Source organism: Triticum aestivum, chromosome 5D (genome assembly GCF_018294505.1).
Source record: "Triticum aestivum cultivar Chinese Spring chromosome 5D, IWGSC CS RefSeq v2.1, whole genome shotgun sequence".
NCBI lineage: Eukaryota > Viridiplantae > Streptophyta > Magnoliopsida > Poales > Poaceae > Triticum > Triticum aestivum.
The window spans coordinates 486494597-486512057 of record NC_057808.1 but is presented as its reverse complement, the minus strand read 5'-3'; the positions used below and the strand labels follow the sequence as shown (position 1 = coordinate 486512057).

At 45.0% G+C, this 17461-nt stretch overlaps 5 protein-coding genes across 10 annotated transcripts; 4 read left to right on the top strand and 1 right to left on the bottom strand.

Annotated features, from left to right (window-relative positions):
* Window positions 1-372: 372 nt before the first annotated feature.
* Window positions 373-9162, bottom strand: LOC123123047 (pentatricopeptide repeat-containing protein At4g21300). Of its 6 annotated transcripts, none has more exons than XM_044543472.1 (8): window positions 6556-9162; window positions 5834-5884; window positions 5683-5742; window positions 5391-5529; window positions 4932-5094; window positions 4777-4833; window positions 4147-4405; window positions 373-1770 (listed from the first exon to the last, which is right to left on the bottom strand). In XM_044543472.1, exons 1-2 carry the CDS (start codon window positions 9094-9096, stop codon window positions 5870-5872), a joined length of 2556 nt encoding a protein of 851 aa, XP_044399407.1. In that variant the 5' UTR covers window positions 9097-9162; the 3' UTR covers window positions 373-1770; window positions 4147-4405; window positions 4777-4833; window positions 4932-5094; window positions 5391-5529; window positions 5683-5742; window positions 5834-5869. The 6 variants fall into 6 exon arrangements, with proteins under 6 accessions (XP_044399407.1, XP_044399406.1, XP_044399405.1 ...); XM_044543471.1 differs by having other exon boundaries at window positions 4932-5086; XM_044543470.1 differs by having other exon boundaries at window positions 4932-5086; window positions 5683-5884.
* On the top strand, window positions 751-3069 carry LOC123123050 (probable ribose-5-phosphate isomerase 4, chloroplastic). Its single transcript, XM_044543474.1, has 9 exons — window positions 751-1029; window positions 1120-1247; window positions 1396-1465; window positions 1553-1660; window positions 1961-2056; window positions 2138-2194; window positions 2313-2430; window positions 2541-2607; window positions 2759-3069. The coding sequence occupies exons 1-9, from the start codon at window positions 850-852 to the stop codon at window positions 2832-2834; spliced, it is 900 nt and encodes a 299-aa protein (XP_044399409.1). The 5' UTR covers window positions 751-849; the 3' UTR covers window positions 2835-3069.
* Window positions 3345-4623, top strand: LOC123123051 (uncharacterized). The gene is made up of 2 exons (XM_044543475.1): window positions 3345-3883; window positions 4262-4623. The coding sequence occupies exons 1-2, from the start codon at window positions 3707-3709 to the stop codon at window positions 4430-4432; spliced, it is 348 nt and encodes a 115-aa protein (XP_044399410.1). The 5' UTR covers window positions 3345-3706; the 3' UTR covers window positions 4433-4623.
* Window positions 9163-9172: 10 nt separating the features above from the next.
* Window positions 9173-12411, top strand: LOC123123049 (ribosome-binding ATPase YchF). Its single transcript, XM_044543473.1, has 11 exons — window positions 9173-9549; window positions 9962-10150; window positions 10253-10306; window positions 10611-10721; window positions 10828-10890; window positions 10961-11215; window positions 11313-11459; window positions 11540-11567; window positions 11693-11763; window positions 11882-11941; window positions 12041-12411. Exons 1-11 carry the CDS (start codon window positions 9283-9285, stop codon window positions 12107-12109), a joined length of 1314 nt encoding a protein of 437 aa, XP_044399408.1. The 5' UTR covers window positions 9173-9282; the 3' UTR covers window positions 12110-12411.
* A 2272-nt stretch (window positions 12412-14683) lies between these two features.
* On the top strand, window positions 14684-17285 carry LOC123123045 (alpha N-terminal protein methyltransferase 1). The gene is made up of 8 exons (XM_044543464.1): window positions 14684-14989; window positions 15110-15248; window positions 15389-15447; window positions 15717-15836; window positions 15924-16025; window positions 16482-16536; window positions 16649-16746; window positions 16835-17285. The coding sequence occupies exons 1-8, from the start codon at window positions 14765-14767 to the stop codon at window positions 16961-16963; spliced, it is 927 nt and encodes a 308-aa protein (XP_044399399.1). The 5' UTR covers window positions 14684-14764; the 3' UTR covers window positions 16964-17285.
* Window positions 17286-17461: the final 176 nt, after the last annotated feature.

Genomic DNA, 17461 nt, shown 5'->3' with positions numbered 1-17461 from the left:
AGCAATAATGGCTAAGATGTAAGGCACGCTTGACTTGAAGAGTACAACACAAAGACATACAAGTACTAATTGCTAAAGATTCCGCAAACAAAAAAAAAACTACTCAATAACGGACATGGATAATCTAATCTCAAGCACAAATGCACCTGCATGAATAGTACATTACGAAAAATAGTAAAAAAATAAAAAAAACATCTGAATATTTTTGTGGATGAACATTTTCTGACATCATGCAAATTTCACCTTGAAATGACATCCGAGGAGGCCTGCACATAAAAAAAACAAAATTCAAGGCTCGAAAAGACACATTTTGGAGCACACATTTTTTGGCACAAACCTCAATATATATATATATATATATTAGTGGAGAAATTTTGCAGGATGTTGGAGAACTTGTTGATGTTCATCCAAAAAAATCAGATGTCTTTTAATATATTTTTGCAATTTTTTTGGAATTTAGTGTCCATGCGGGTGCATTTGCGCTCGAGATTAGAGTGACACTTTCGCTCAATAGCACCTACTAATTAACACGTGACACGTTTTTACAGTTATCTCTTGAAACTGAGGATAACAAAAGTATCATTATACCACGATGAAAATCTATAAAAAAAACAGATAACTTCACAATTTTTTTGGAGTGGGCAGAACAGAGAAAAACATGGGTTCCCAAGTCCCAACACATCTTATTCACTTGGAATTTGTCGCGCTGCTCGTGCGCTGTCACACTCCTTATCCTCTGAAGCGCTGGTGCTTACCCAAACTGTGTGGCAGGTCTCGAAACCGCTAGGCTGCACCGGCAAAGCTGACGCTCGAGCAGAGAGGCAGCCCCCGTATTCGCCGCTCGTCTCCATGGAGGCAGTCGCCAGAGCAAGCATCGCGGCAAGCTCGCACGCGCGGGTCCCCCTGTGCCGGCGACCGCGGCCGCGGCAGCGCCACGCCGCTCGGTGTCTCCAGGGGCGACGTTCGGTGGCCTGCGCGGCCGCCGCCGACGCCGATGTCGTCCGCCTCTTCGACGCCGCCAAGCTCACGGTAATAAGGGAGACACTTGCTGACTCTTCCGCCCGCCGGCTTCGTCTGAATGCTGAGGCACTTACCTCATGTTATGCGGCATTGATTCAGGTGGACGAGTTCGTGAAGAGCGGCATGGTGGTCGGGCTCGGATCCGGCGCCGCGTCGGGGCTCGCCGTCCAGTACCTCGGCACGCGCCTCCGGCGAGGCTCGCTGACCGGCATTGTCGGCATACCCTCGTAAGCGTTGCAATTGCTTCACTGCCACTCCGTGGTTCATCTGTGCCACATGAGCTTTACTTGCATCCTGAACATCTGAAATCCCTCGTGCATTCGCTCACTCTGATCATCGGTTGCGTCTAATCGGTTGTTGGGGTTGATCAGCCAGGTCTGTGATCTGTGCAAGTGAGGCAGAGAAAGCAGGGATAAAGGTCGGCAACCACGAGGAAGGCGCCCAAGTAAGCTCTATTCTCTTGTCACCATTGTAAATCCTGCAGGCAGGAAAGAAAAGAATTTTGGCTGAAACCATGCTCACTGACGTATAGATTGATTTTGCTTTCGCTGATGCTGATGTAATTGAAGAGGGCACACTCGCTGCTGTCATCGGGCGCGGGAAAACCGAAAGCGGACAGCCTTCTTTCATACAAGAGAAGGTTAGCGCAACTCTTCAGAAATTTGTTAAGCCAGCTCTTCGGAAACTGCTTAAACCCATTCAGGCTCCCTGACTTGTGTCTGTCTAAATTATCACTTGTCCTTTTGTTTCCTGAAAAGTCGAACAAGCATGCATCTTAGTAATAAGTTCATCAAAATGGAACTGTCGCTGTTTTCTGAAAAAAAAAATACTCTATATATAACTATTTGCTTGTGTTCAGTGCAGATACTTCTGTTATGTCAATTACTATATGATTATCTCATCTTCCTATATGCAACTCTTGATTGGTCTGGATCCACAGGGTATTGTTAAATCGGCTGACAAGGTTGCCTTTATCATTGACAACGACAAATATGTGAATGGCATAGAGGGTTCCATTCCAGTTTTGGTCAAAAGTGTAAGCAATCTCTACCTTCTGCCACCAGATACCAGATCAGTTTTGTGTGATGTTCATTAAGAGAGGAGCAGATCATTTCAGGGAAACTGGATTGACACCGCTGAAGAGATTGATGATCTGTTCCTAGGTGACGCAGAGGTGCACACCACCCATCAATCTGATAATTATTTATACTAGACTTCTGAACCTGAAACCTGTCCGTGCCGACCCGGCAAAAGAAAATAAAAAACCTTTTGACTGATACCATTGCCTGAAGGTTTGGAGGAGGCCATCCATTGGAACTGCCGGTCCATCAGGAGGCGACTTTCCCCTGGTTACCAAGGAGGGCCATCACGTACTTGATGTTATCTTCACAACCCCCATCCAGGATCTTGGTATGTATAAATGGAAGCTTGCCACTCTTTGAGGATCTAAATTCGACATGATAATTCAGTAACTATTTCTCCAATGGAGGTTTAGCTGGTTTGCCTTGGTCACCTTGCAGGAAAGGTAGCGGAAGGCTTGGAGAAAATTGTTGGCGTTGTGGAGCATGGGATAATTTGCAACACTACGTGAGTTTCTCAACCTAGACAAACTATATAGTAAAATCTAGTTATTAACCAGCATGTTTCAAGAAAGAAAGAAAAGCTCTTATACCAAGAAAGCAGCCCGTGTGTGGTTACACAGTGCAGTGCCTAAGACATTGCAATCTGTTGCATGCAGGCCGTATGCTGTCATCGCGTCGAAAGGGGAAGTTCAGGTCTTGGATCGGAAGTCATCGGTGATACCAAACACATAAAGCTACAATTGAGTTGCAGAGCAACCATTTCTCCTGCATTTCGACAGGAGAATCTGCTGCTGGTCGGCTGAAAAATGCAACCGAATCAACCGCGCGAAAGCTTTTTTTTTCTGTCGGTAAAATTCTGTGTGGCATGTCCAAACTCCAAAGTTTTCCCCTCCGGATGTACGAGTATATCCACAGATGTGCAGACTCTGCAAGCACCCTGGAGAATCTAAATCACATGTTTATGTAAGTTGGCCATGTGATGAGAGTTTTGTGAGGGCATCTTCCAGTTCCAAGAGAAGCGGCTGGCCTGGCCAGCGGGCCAAGTAAAGTATGGCCCGGCTTGAGGCATCTTTTTTCCAGCTAAAACCTCTACGCTTTCACTACTACTGTGACTTGCGTATTGCAATGGACCGTCTCTGACCCAGCCGTGCACACAAAGGAATGCATGGCTGCGATCAACCATGGCTAACTAAGCCTGTGGACTTAACTTGGATTGGAAGCCACGCTTAATCCTACTGTAGATGGTCGCTACCTCGTTTTCGCCCAAGTAAGAGCCCTGATTACTTGGTCCGCGGACTGGAAACAAAAGTGATCAGCGAAGAGGCCAAACGCGTTCCACTTCCACCTAAGTTTCAACTCTTCTAGAAAAACTTTTCTAGAAAAAAATCTACTCAGGTTTCAAACTAACGTTGTACTACCGGTCAACGGTCCGTAGGACCCGGTCGGTTCAAACGAGGTCACCCACCGACGCCCTCCGCGACCAGCCAAGATGATGCGATACCTTGCGTACTGGTGCTGCTGCTACTAGTACACCTTGGACGGCTCTATTCTGTTCCCACCCAAGTACTTGGAGCAGGGGAAAGCTAGAGGAGAGGGGAACAGGCATGGCGTCGGAGATGCTGCTCAGGAGGATCCATTCCATCTGCCGTCTCGCCGGCGGCGACCGTCGGCTGCAGCTGTTCGGCCGTGGGGAGGGGCTGCGTCGTCTGGTTTCTCCGGCGAGCCATCCATCATTCTGCAGCAGCGCGTGTGAGCAAGCCGGCGCGGGCAGCGCAAGCAAGGTTCGCCCTTCTTTACTTTACCCACAAATTTCTCCCAGGAATGGATGGATGCAGGGTCTCTTCCTGCAACTTGGCTCATGGGCAAAGCAATGGATGCTCATGGACCCATTTCTCCGCCAAATCAACATGATTTTTTTTTTTATGTATAACGGCTGAAGGTTTTCTTGGTCTACACGAATAAATGCAAGATTGCTCGGTGTTTTATTACAGTTTCAATTTGAACGATGACATAGCCATGAAAAAAAAACCTAGCCTGTGCATACCTCTGAACAAGTAAACAGCACTTGCATTTCTGGAGGATGGCTAGTACCAATGTGTCTGTTGCTTCGGTTGGAGAGACCGTCTATTTATCGATGCTTTTTGCTGGTAATGGTGCAGGATCAAGATAACCTCGCTAGGTTTTCAGACCCACAGGTTGCTCACGAGGATCGCCGGTTCGTTCAGTTCTTGGATAGGATGCTGGACGCGACAAGAAATCCCCAGAGTCTTGCGCAGATACGGCGCGAGAAGCTTCCAAATGATCTGAAAATATTGGATGATGAGATATGAGTTCAGATTCTCTTACAAGAATTTGTAAGAGTTAAGAAAGCGTGGTTTATTATATGTAAAGTGACCTTGAGATTAACCATGCCAAACTTGAGCCTGCAAGATTGTTATTGCAAAGTTCTAGTTATGGACCAAAACATCGGCTGATGTCAAATGTATTATGTATTTGAGTTATTTTTCTGCAACTGATTTCATATCAGCTATGAAGTATGAACTCAACAACCCATAAAAAACAAATATATGACGAACCAATTAGCTTCCATATTCCGTTCAGGAACATCTGAAGAGCAAATGTGAATTTCCATAGTCATGAAACAATAGTATTTTTTGTCAAGATTTGAACAGACCTATTGGATATCTCCAAGCCATACCACCCAGGGGTCCTCTGTTCTAGATCCAAAGCCCTGTGACATGAATTCAAGCATATATGGCGATCAATTCAATGATATAAGACTTGTTTGTAAGGTGTACACATAACAGTAGGGAGAAACGATAAAATTACCTTCAGATCAGTTAAAATGATCGACTGACTCAACAGGTCACGCACATTTCATTGTTAACCTTGTTGTGCTGCACAATCTTGTTTCATAAGCATGCCAAGCTGCTGTGAAAATGTTGAATCTCGCGTGTTCTCATGGTTTTGACAGGCCTGTCAACCTGCATAACTATGCTTACGTAATGACCAAAAAATTGTGTAGAGGGCAGAAGCACGCAACTCAGAACCAACAGAATTAGATGCTTTTTTTGTTCATGTCATTGGACAAAAGTGATTAACTTTAGCACAATCTATACACCAATAGCTATTTATCCATCTGGATAGCACTTTTAGATTTTCTTTTCACCGGACAAAACTTTCCAAGAAATTACACAAATAGCTTCTAGAACATTATGGTGCAGAAATAGAATAATGTTGTCCAGGTTCAAGACGGAAAAGCCATACAAGTTAGCTTGCAGAACTTACACAGTACAAGGAATAAACTGTCAGCATTGAGAGTTTGACCCTTCAAAGAATTATATAAACTTTGCTGATCAGACCGCGCCTATGTACAGGTGATACATGGCCAAGATGGACAAGATACATTCCATGGCCATTTGAATTTCTGTGGAAAAGTACAGTGTTAGGAATTAGAACTCATAGTTAAACAAAAAGGAGAAAATGAGAATAGGTTTTTTCTTACAACTATCATATCTTTGCAAAGGATGATAAAAAAGTTAACCAGAAAACAAACAAAACAAAAGGGGCCTGTTCTTACTGCATTACGAATTGAGCGTTTAGGGTTCAGCTAATGCACAAGCAAGTCAACTCGCCACTTCTTCACATGGAAACATGGAATCGTACTGCATTAGAAGCTTTGCTTTGCTCTATGCAACAATTTGTACAAAAACGAATTCTCCTTTTATTACCATTAGAATATCAGATTCCACTGGGATAAATCACAATCAAATTGCCATTACCTACAGTAAGAAAAGAACATTAGTATACTCTCAATTGCAATGGAGAAGACAATAGAACTAACTGCATGGAACAGTCTTCCAAATCGCCCAACCTTGCCTTCTACAGCAACATAGCAACAGAACAAAACAAGCAAGCAAATCACTAAACAACTATACCATATTAAAATGGCTTTTCTGCAATCCCTTGCCAGGAGATACGCAGTAACAGAGAGGCATTATATACATTATACAAGAACGGCCCTACACCAGCACCCTGCTTGCAGTAGGCTAACTGTACAGTTTTGGGTTTTGGTCGGCTTTGGTTCTTAGTTCTTCGACTCCTTTAATTTAATACAATGGCATGCATTTGGGTGCATGTTCGAGAAGAAGAAAAAAGATATACCAGAACGATATTTTTGACTAACCTGCAAACTATATTAAATTAAAGGAAAAAATGTAATGTGTTATCACCTCATTAGCAATGATAGTATAACTGATCCTGATTCCTGTGTCTCATGAAGTTGGACATGGATGGATCAGCAATACAGTGGTACCTTGTCCAGATAGTTCATTTTTGTATCATTTTAGTTACAGAAGGTGGTAAGAACAAAGAAAAGCAATGGTTGAACAAGGGTTTGAACTATGAAAATGCATGCTGAATAAAATAATCTGCAGAGAAATCATTGCTGAACCTGGGTGGTGTTGTCTGGTTGCGTGGTATAACATATGTCTGGCCTGGGAACGTAACCTTCATGTTTTAATTCTAGAAGAAGGCTCTTCAAAGACATGTAAATATCTTCAGAGTCAGGATGGCTTTTGTCTGCTGCAACAAATAAATGGCTGGTATTATTAACATCTACCCAGCTGTAACCAGGTATCTTCTGAACTTTCTTATCCTTCATCAATCTTCTCATTTTTGAGACACCATCCCACCGTCCAGCAACAGCATTGATATTGGACATGAGCACATAATAACCTGAATTATGAGGATCCAACTTGAATAGTTCTTGAGAAGCAATCTCTGCAAGTTCAACATCGCGATGCACACGGCAAGCGTGGAGAAGAGCACCCCAAATGCCAGCATCCGGCTTGAAAGGCATGTCAGCAATAAATTGCATGGCTTTATCCAACTTCCCAGCCCGGCTATATAAGTCAACCATGCAAGCTAAGTGTTCCACTCGAGGTGCAATCTGATATTCCTCAGTCATGCATTTAAAAAGTCGGAGTCCTTCTTGAACCTGCCCAGCGTGAGCACAAGCAGATATCAAAGCAAGGAATGTTACATGGTCTGCGTTGAATCCTTCCTCTTGCATGCGGCATAATAAACTCACCGACTCTTCAACAAGGCCATGAGCCCCGTAGGCAGAGATTATACTATTCCATGACACTTCATTCTTCTCAGGCATGAATTCAAAAACACGAAAAGCCAATTCTAAGTTCCCACATTTGCCATACATATCTATGAGAGCACTCTCAGCAAACACATCTGCTCTTATGGGACCCTTTATGATGATACCATGGATCTCCTTTCCATAATATATAGCTGGTAAGCCTGCACATGCTGATAGGATGGAAGATATAGTCACATTGCTGTACTTCACTCCTTCCATACTCATTTGACGAAACAGCTCAAGAGCTTCTTCAGGTTCCCCATTCTGTGCAAAGCTTGAAATCATCGAGTTCCATGTCACCTCATCCTTAGCAGACATCTTAGAGAAGATATAATGGCTAAGGTCAAGTCTACCACATTTCGCATACATGTCCATTAATGCACTCTCCACATAACACCTTCCTTCATATGCATTTTTCAGAACATACCCATGGAGCTCCTGACCAAGCTTCATAGCAGCCATGCAAGCACATGCTGGCAACGTGCTAGCTACCATGACGGCATTTGGTTTGATGCCCACTTCCAAGAGGTAACGAAACATTTTCACTGCCGCTTCACTCATCCCATTAAGAACATAACCCGAGATCATTGTGCTACCAATAACCACATCGATGGTCTTTGTAGCATCAAAGACATTCTGTGCCATCCTCACATCCCTGCACTTGAAATATATGTCCACCAAAGCACTCACCAAGAAGACATCCAAATGCACACAGTTCCTGACAATGTAGCCATGTATCTCCTTCCCCTGCTTGAAACCATTCAAATCAGTCAAAGCTGGTAACAAGCTCGCCAGTGTAACTGAATCAGGCTGAAGACCACTCTTCTGCATGTCACAGAACAATCTCAACGCATCGTCGACAAGCCCGTTCTGAACGCACCCAGATATCATCCCGTTCCAGGTTACCAAATCGTCTCGTGGCATCAGGTCAAACAGCCTCCACGCATCATCCAAGCACTGGCATTTGGCATACATTGACACCAACGTGTTAGCCACGGCGACCTCTGGCTCTAGCCCATACTTCACCGCCAGGGTGTGGAGCTGCAACCCAGAGAGCAAGTCAGTCTCCGTGGCGCACACAGACAGAAAGCACGCCAGGGTCGCGAAGTTGGGGTCGCAGCGGGACGCCCTCATGGCTCCGAACAGCCCCACCGCGCTGGCCACGTCGCCGCCCTTGACGTACCCGTCCATCATCACGTTCCACAGGACGCAGTCCCGCTCGGCCATTCCGTCGAACACCTCGCGCGCGCCCCCGAGGAGGCCGGCGTCCGCGTACATCTTGATGAGCGCGCTCCCGACGTACATGTCGCGGTCGAGCCCGAGCGCCCGCGCGGTGCGGTGCACGAGGCGGCCGAGGGCGAGCGCGCCGAGCGCGGCGCACGACTTGACGACGTAGGGGAGGGTGTGGCCGTCCGGCCGCGGCGCGGACGGGTGGGCCCACATCTTGACGTAGAAGAGCACGGCGAAGCGGTGGTGCCCGGCCATGGTGAGCCCGCGGATGAGCCAGTTCCAGGGGAGCGCCGACGCGGCGGCGGCGCGCGGGAGCGAGGAGAACACCGCGACGGCGTCCCGGAAGCGCCGCGCGAGGACGTACATGCCGATGAGGCGCGTCTGGAGCGCGGCCGCCGGCCCGTCGGCGGCCGCGAGGAGGCCCGAGGTGACGGCGCGCGCGTGGATGCGGAGGCCCAGCGGGAGGTGCGGCGGGGCCACGCAGCCGCGGAGGAGGGCCAGCAGGCGGTACGCGCTGGGCGCGGCCGCCGTCGTCGAGGCCGCGGTCGAGAGCGCCGCGCAGAGGCATCGCCGCGCCGGTGGCCTGAGGCGGAGGAGGACGCGGCGGCGCATGGCAGCGCCGGCGAGGCGAGGAGGCAAGGAGGGAAACGAGGCAGAAAATTGTGTTATGGACTTGAACTCTCACGTGGCGCTCACGTGCCATCCATCGTTCTATCGTTCTATCTCGGGCTAGTCCCTCGTGCCTCTCTCGCCGTACGCTCCTGCGCCGGCGGCGACTGCTCTTCTCGGCGGGCGCCCATGGCGACGATGTCCCGCGCGCTCGGCTCGGCGTTCGTGGGGTTCACGCGGACGCCCGCCGTGCCGGCGACGACGCCCTTGCCGTTGCCCTCCTCTCGCGCCTCCTCGGCGCTCCTCCTGCGCTGGCAGCGGAGCCGGGGCGTCGTCGGCGGCGGCGGGGGCGCGCGGCGGTACTCCTCGGGCCGCAACGCGAAGATTAGCATGAGCCTCCGCGCCGGCATCGTCGGCCTGCCCAACGTCGGCAAGTCCACCCTCTTCAACGCCATTGTAAGTCACCGATTGAGCACAGACAGAACCCGCCGCTTGAAAATTAAAAATGCTCCTGTCCGTGACAAGGATGTCATCTCGTCGAGAGCTCGAGGTAGCCGGGGGCAATGAATTCTCGCTCCTAGAGCAACGCCTTTCGATTAGTGCACTGGTCATTCAAGCAGATGAATCGTGCGTGTAGGGGCAATGTCACTGCATTTGAACTGTTCGATGTTTTGCCGCTTAGAGGTGATACTGTCAAAAGGTTGAAATGGTTAATATCTTTGAACTTGGTTCACGCTCACTGCATAATTTATGTTCTTGCAACAATGATTGCTTCATGGAATGGTTTCTATGTCTCGCGATTTTGAGACGCAATTGGCATGTATTTATCGCAAAAACAAAATGTGAGTTCGTTTCTCAATGCTATTAGGTTGAAAATGGGAAGGCCCAAGCTGCAAACTTTCCCTTCTGCACCATAAACCCAAACACCGGCGTCGTGGCTATTCCCGATCCTCGCTTGGACGTGCTCTCGAAGTTAAGCAAGTCCAAGCAGACGGTCCCGACGTCCATTGAGCTTGTCGACATTGCAGGCCTCGTCAAAGGAGCGAGCAAAGGAGAGGTAGCGGTTGCCTTCGTTTTATTCCGAGCGCAGCACAGAACATGTCGATGATTGTTTTCACTAGTTTATATATGAAAATGTTTACCTGGTTGTTGACTTCAGGGACTGGGAAATCAATTTCTTTCAAACATCCGTGAAGTGGATTCTATACTCCAGGTAAGTTTGCTGACTTTGTAGTATATATATTTGTGCTCTCAGGCATTTTTCAGTAGCTGCATTCCCATGTTTCTCAACTGCTGCATACCATTCTGTTGGTATCCTCTTATTTTGCAGAGTTTGAATCACTATAATTCTCCAATAGATGTTCCTTTACCTTCAGTTCAGCGGTTGTACTATGTTTGAACATCCAATGATTGCCTTCTTTTGCTTGCACTTCCAGTTTGAAAAACATAATAGGCTATTGGTTGTTGGGGTTCTAAGGATTGACTTAGCACCAATCTTTTCTTCATTGGATTTTCAGGTTGTGCGATGTTTTGAAGATGATGATATTGTTCACGTGAATGGAAAAGTTGATCCCAAGTCAGATATTGATGTGATTAACTTAGAACTCATATTTTGTGATCTGGAACAGGTAATATAATGAAAAGTTCTGCTATCCTTGCTTAGTAGCATGTGGGATTTATTTTTTTCTTTATGTTCATATCTTAACCAAGACAGTTTTGTAAAAAAAACTGCAGATAGAGAAGAGATTGGATAAGCTTAAAAAGAGCAAAACTAAGGATCCACAAGTAAAAGTTAAGGTAAGTTATATTCACAAACTCTACCATTATTTGATAGGTTTTGTTCTTGATTCCAGTTTTCACTACTCAGGAAGGAGCAGAAAGGTCGGGCTTAGAAAAAATTCTGGATGCACTTATGGATGGAAAGCCTGCAAGATCTGTTGATTTGCCTGACCATGAGAAAGAAGCTATACAACATCTTTATCTGCTCACTATGAAGCCAGTCATTTATGTTGCTAATGTAACAGAGTCTGATCTTGCCGACCCTGATAAAAATCCCCATGTCCAAGAGGTGGCCAAACTAGCATCAGAGCTGAAATCTGGCATGGTTACAATATCAGCTCAGGTTTGTGATAAGTGATACCATATGCATCGACCTAGGCATTAGACAATTTCACCTGATCTATTATCTATGTAAGCTAATGAAATTGTGAGTGCACCAGGTTGAGGCTGAACTGTCTGAACTACCACTGGAAGAGAGAGTTGAATACCTAAATTCTCTTGATGTTGCCGAAAGTGGGCTAGGCAACTTGGTAAAAGCAACGTATAACCTTTTGGGACTAAGAACTTATTTCACTACCGGAGAGCAGGTGAATCTCTTCTGCTGTCAAGACACTTTGTTCTTCAGCTATTGATCCTAACTTTCAAATCCTTTTTTTCCTTTTGTCAGGAAACAAAAGCTTGGACCATTATTGCAGGTTTTATTCACATTCTCACAATTCTGTTACTGTATTATTTCAATTACTGTAGGAACTGCCTTCATCTTTTTGCACCGTGGGCACAAAGTTTTGACTATGTTTTGTCTTGGATGTTATTGTTACAGGCATGACTGCACCTCAAGCAGCCGGAGTTATTCATAGCGACTTCCAGAAAGGCTTCATTAGAGCTGAAACTGTAAGTATCAGGGTACTGTGCTAGTAATGAGATAGTTTCAGGTTCTTTTCATGTACTGTACCATTATTTTCTGGTGTTAATTTTAATAATTTCACAACGGTCACATACCATGACTCAGGTATCTTACGATGATTTTGTTGCGGCGGGTACTCTTGGAGCAGCAAGGGAGAAGGGAGTGGTAACAATATGTGCACTTATATGAATAAATACTAGCTAAGTTTTAGAGATGAAGCACACAAGGAAATTTCTTTATTTCTTTCCCTCTCTATGACTGCAGATGAGGTTGGAAGGGAAGGAGTATATTGTGCAGGAAGGAGATGTCATGCTCTTCCGATTCAATGTGTGACAACAATACCATGCAAGAAATTCCAGGCTTTATTCAGCTCGAATTTCATACGGACTTACAAGGCAAGACAAAATTTGGGTAGACCATCAGATTTTGTCTTTGAGGCAACAATTGTTCATGTACTCGGCATCGTTGCATTTTCGGAGGAAAATACAGTCATTTTTATTTCATGTAACATCTGCAGATACTTAATGGGTCTGCATCATAACTTGGGATCCTTAGTGAGTTTTGTAAATCACTTCAATAAACTCTGCTGTTATATTATGAGCAATAATATGTAATCCTTTTTTGAAGTAACAAAACAGTAGGAGAGTGTCCGACTGCAATATATTAAGACAAAAGTTATCTACAAAACAGTTATAGTATTATGTGATCCCAGGAGTCTATGACTCCAATATACTCCAACATCTGAAATTCTTAATTACCCCCTAAATGACTTCGGTGTGCTTAAAGTTACTTCTAAGATTGCCTCATTTTATGTTACATGATTTGATATCACAATATAAATACACATCATCGCAATCGATAATCCAATCTACTCCTCATGAAAAGTAAATTTGGTAGATAAATAGAAAAATAATCTGAATTTTTAGCACCAAGGATGCTCGAGTGTGCTAGGAGCATGCAAATTTCCGTGGTCATTTGTCTGAAATTTTCCATAGCACACTCGAGCATCTTCAGTGCAAAAAACATATTTTTTTAAAACTTTTCTCTAAAACAAAAATCAAATTTATTGTTCATTCCGGAGCAATTTAAAACCATCAATAATTTTTTTAACACAGATGCTCACATACACATACATACACTCACCCCCTAAAACGCACACACACCCAACCTACCCCTATGGGCACCTTCGGGATACTGGGCCGGCACAACATCTTAAGATTGGCGAAGTCACCACAGACGCCTTCGTAGTCGATAGGAATGTCTCCTCTCACTAAACGAACATCGCCGAAAAGTCTGAAATAAATCCAGGAAAATGAGAGCATCAGTGTCAAGTCTAGAACTTGAACCCTGGTGGGTTGGTTCCACCTCAAGAAACATAACCATCTTAGTTAGGCTCAGTTCGTAAACTATCACTACTAACTTCACAAAGATAGGCTTGCAATAAGTGCATATACTATTATGATTAAGTTGTTTGATCAGCACGGAACATCAGGTTTTTTGTCTTGCAATCATGATGCAAAAGCCACCAACAATAGTTTGATCATCTATCATCAACATCAGGTATTTCTAATATACCCCTAACCCAAAGCCCACCACAACATACACAAAACCCTCCTCATAAGTAGCGAAAGATAGGGTGATAATGACGAGTGATCACCCTCTCAGTGTAGTCGACAGAATCATAGATCCCAACCTTCGGCTTGACTTGTGCTTGAGCTTCAAGGTCAGGATGTCATTGTTCATCGAGCCATGGAACTCTACAAATTGTGTCCACCGGGCATGAAAGATGAGCTCCCTAGCAACGAGCCTAGGTTGTTGATACCATGAGTAGCCAGCATACTCCTGAGCCTCGAGCTCCTTGGCAAAAGACCTTTGACCATCGGCGAATGACCTCGACGTGACAAGCATCTCAAGGTCAGTTTCATTGAGTTGCAAATAGACATGTGTTGGCTCATCCTCATTAGCGAAGTGGCCTGGCCGACACGGTCATTTTTATAGCCTTTATCAGAATGATGCTCTCTAAACCTGGTGCGACAAAAGGATGTTGGGCATCAATAGCGCGATCGAGTTCAGTATCATGTTCTCCAATCTTCACGGCCAAATTCTCATCCTTCAACCGCTGTGCAACTACTGGAGACACCATCGAGATAGAAGAGTGTCCTACTGAGTGGAGAGTGATGAAATAACGATGTTCCACAATGCATTGTCACCAACAAGCTCAAAGGGGACAATTACTTAGATGAAAAGGAGGAGCCACTGTCACGAAGTGCCGAAAATGAAAGAGCATTGAATGTGGCAGTCGCTCGACGGGGAATGATGTTGTGTGGAGAGTGGAGAGACGACAATGTTTTGCAATGTGCCGTCATCGATGACAATAACCACCTTCGCTATTGTCAAAATACCCTCTTCAATCAGCTTATGTGTTAAACATAGAGAATGTAACAATGCTTTGTGCTCCCGTACCAACCACGCATAAAACTTTTGTTGGAAGTAGCAACATTGATACCATATGGATCTATCGTGCGACAGATTTTAAATTCCAACATTGGTCCACAAATCGAAATTCAAAAGACCGCAAATATGTATAGGAATAGTATCAATTTATTATATATGTTGCAAATAATAGATGCTTTATTATTATCTCTTGCATTAAAAAAACTGTATCCAACCGATGGATCAAATTTTCCTTGAAATATTGTGCCATTTTATATGCACCATGCATCAACAATGTTAAAGAAGTTTTGACTCTTTTCTTTCATGATTTTTTGTGGTGATTCGAGGTAGAGTTTTTGGAAAATTGCACATCTTGAAAATTTAAATGCCAGATATCATCAGGTCCCACCAAAGCGGCAAAGATTTCACTTGCCTCCGGGTGGTGGGAATATATGCAGAAGGATACCTGTAAAAACCGAATATACAGTTACACCCACAAGCTTCCCCTGCTCGCGCGCGACCAACTCTAACTTCGCCGCCGCCGCCGCCGGAGAGATGGACTCCCGGGGCTTCGATTCCACGGGCCGCGAGTTTTCCAGCGCCACGGAGATGTGGGCGCAAGAGATCGGCGCCACCGCCTCCGCCTCCGCCTCGGCCTCCGAAGTCCCTCCGGGCGCCGCCGCCGCCGCCGCCGCTCCAAGCAATGGGGACGCCGGCGAGGAAGCGGGCGGGGAAGGGAAGCGCGAGGAGTGGTACTCCAAAGGGATCGCCTACTGGCAGGTAAATTCTAAAGAGCACCCGCGCTCAGCCGCCCCTCCCTAAACCCTAAACCCCCAATCCGATTGCACGTCCTCTGGCTGCAGATTTAGCTTACCAGTTGCTCCAATTGGTGTGTCCTAGGGCGTGGAGGCGTCGACCGAGGGCGTCCTGGGAGGCTATGGGTGCGTCAACGACGCCGACGTCAAGGGCAGCGCCGCCTTCCTCCGCCCCCTCCTCGCGGAGCGATTCGGCGCCGCGAAGCGCCATCTCGTCGCGCTTGGTGAGCTGAGCTCTGCCGCGGAGAGCATTTTATTAGTTCTTCTATCTCTGCGACTGCATAGCTTGCTCATGTCATGGGATCCTGTGTGCTCTCTGTTATATAATTGTGCACTTATATTGTCATCTCTGAAATTATGGCAGATTGTGGCTCGGGCATCGGGCGGGTTACGAAGAATTTTCTTATCAAGCATTTCAATGAGGTATGCAGTGCAACTCACGGTTACAAGTTTTACTTTGTAGCATGATCTATTGAAGCCTGAAAAGACCTGCTTATCCATACATGATACCAGTTCTAGACTAATGAATTGTTATCCTCACTCCATGCAGCTTCTGTTGTTGTACGCACACAGTGATTTTTGCAAGAACTTACAATTTTTCTTTTTCTCCCTGATGTAACACAACTTGAATTGTGATTTTCTGTTTCTCCCAAATTTTGATGATTCATTTTAAACTGGCTTTGGATTTTCAGGTTGATCTCGTTGAGCCAGTAGCCCATTTTCTAGAAGCGGCACGGGAAAATCTTAGTAGTTGTATGGATGTAGGACATGATACCCACAAGGCTGCGAACTTTTATTGTATACCTCTTCAGGTTGGTTGAGCATTCTTATTGTGGTTATGCTCTTTGCAAATTTCTTACCACTTCTTTCCATATGGTAAATGCCGCTTCTTGCTTCAGGACTTCACTCCCGAGGAAGGAAGATATGATGTGATATGGATCCAGTGGTGCATAGGGCAACTTACTGATGATGATTTTATTTCATTTTTTAACCGTGCAAAGGTGATTCGGTTTACACTCGCTTATATTTTGTTTTAACATTATGCTGATTTCTTGCCTTGAAGTTTTTTTTTCTGTACTTTTAATAGTGTAAATTCAACATGTACATTGTATGCAGAAGCATGCTTTAGTGTTGTACTATTATTGGAGAAAGGATGTTGATATTTTTCGCTGCTAAACAAATGCTTGCAATAAATTTCTTATGCATATGTAGAAAGATGCTCACCATATAGTTTCAACAATTACATGTACAGTGCAAGTTGGAACAAGCGACATCTTCTAAGCCAACTCCAGTCTGTATTTTTTACTTATGGCTTAATTCCAGTTCTGGCTCTCTTTCACCATGTCAGTGCGCCTATTAGTATAGTCAAACAGTCAAACTCTGATTTAATATTATGTATATTCTGTTCAACCATCTATGCATATTAATTGAACATACATGGGTGGTGTTGTTTACAGGTTGGGCTCAAACCGGATGGTTTTTTTGTTCTGAAAGAGAACATTGCGAAAAATGGTGAGCTTACTATATCAAATGATCTGTATCGTTACTGCAGCAGCTGTACTTTATGATAGAGATGCAGTCCATGTTATACTTATTCAGAAATTTATCATGTTTGTGTTGTCAGGATTTGTTTTAGACAAGGAGGATAACAGTGTCACCAGGTCTGATGCATATTTCAGGGAGCTATTTAACAAGTGTGGGTTGTATATCCACAGCATCAAGGTATGCATCTCGCAAAATATTAAATTTTCCCAAACGACAAACTTCAGCTTCCATTTGTCAGCCACATAATCTCGCAATTTGATAACAGAACCAAAAGGAGCTGCCTGAGGAATTATTTGCTGTCAGAATGTACGCTTTGGTGACCAGCCAGCCAAAGGTGACAAAAAATGGCAAGAGAGGGCGACCTAAAAATTCACCCCGTATAATCCACTCTTGAACATCCCCAGATTAAGGGGGGACTGTTGTGCCAGCGTATTGTCTGGCAATGCATTGTTGTTGACTTGTTTCTAGTCGCAATTTAGCTCAGTCTACATTTTGTTTTGAACAGGCTGTTTCTTTCGGAGATCAAATCCACTAGTTACTGTCAAAACTTAATTCATATGGCATCTAGCACCTTTTGATTCTGAAATGGAGGGTATCTGAACCAATAGTCTCATGTGCTTCTGATGCCCCAACTGGCTGTAGATCTGTACTATGAACCACGGAATTGTTGCGAATGAGATGGCTGAGTGCCTGAGTATATGGGTGTATCTCTGCCAGGTATTGCTATGACCCATGTGCGATCTCCGACCGCAGGAATGGCTTCAGATTTGCCACGTTCTCATGGCTTAACATTAGTTCCACCGGAAAATTTTCTTTGTTTCTTCACTCATATGTACAAGTTCATTTATTTCTATCACACACGTTCAAGTTTGTACACACTCTTCTAAAGGTG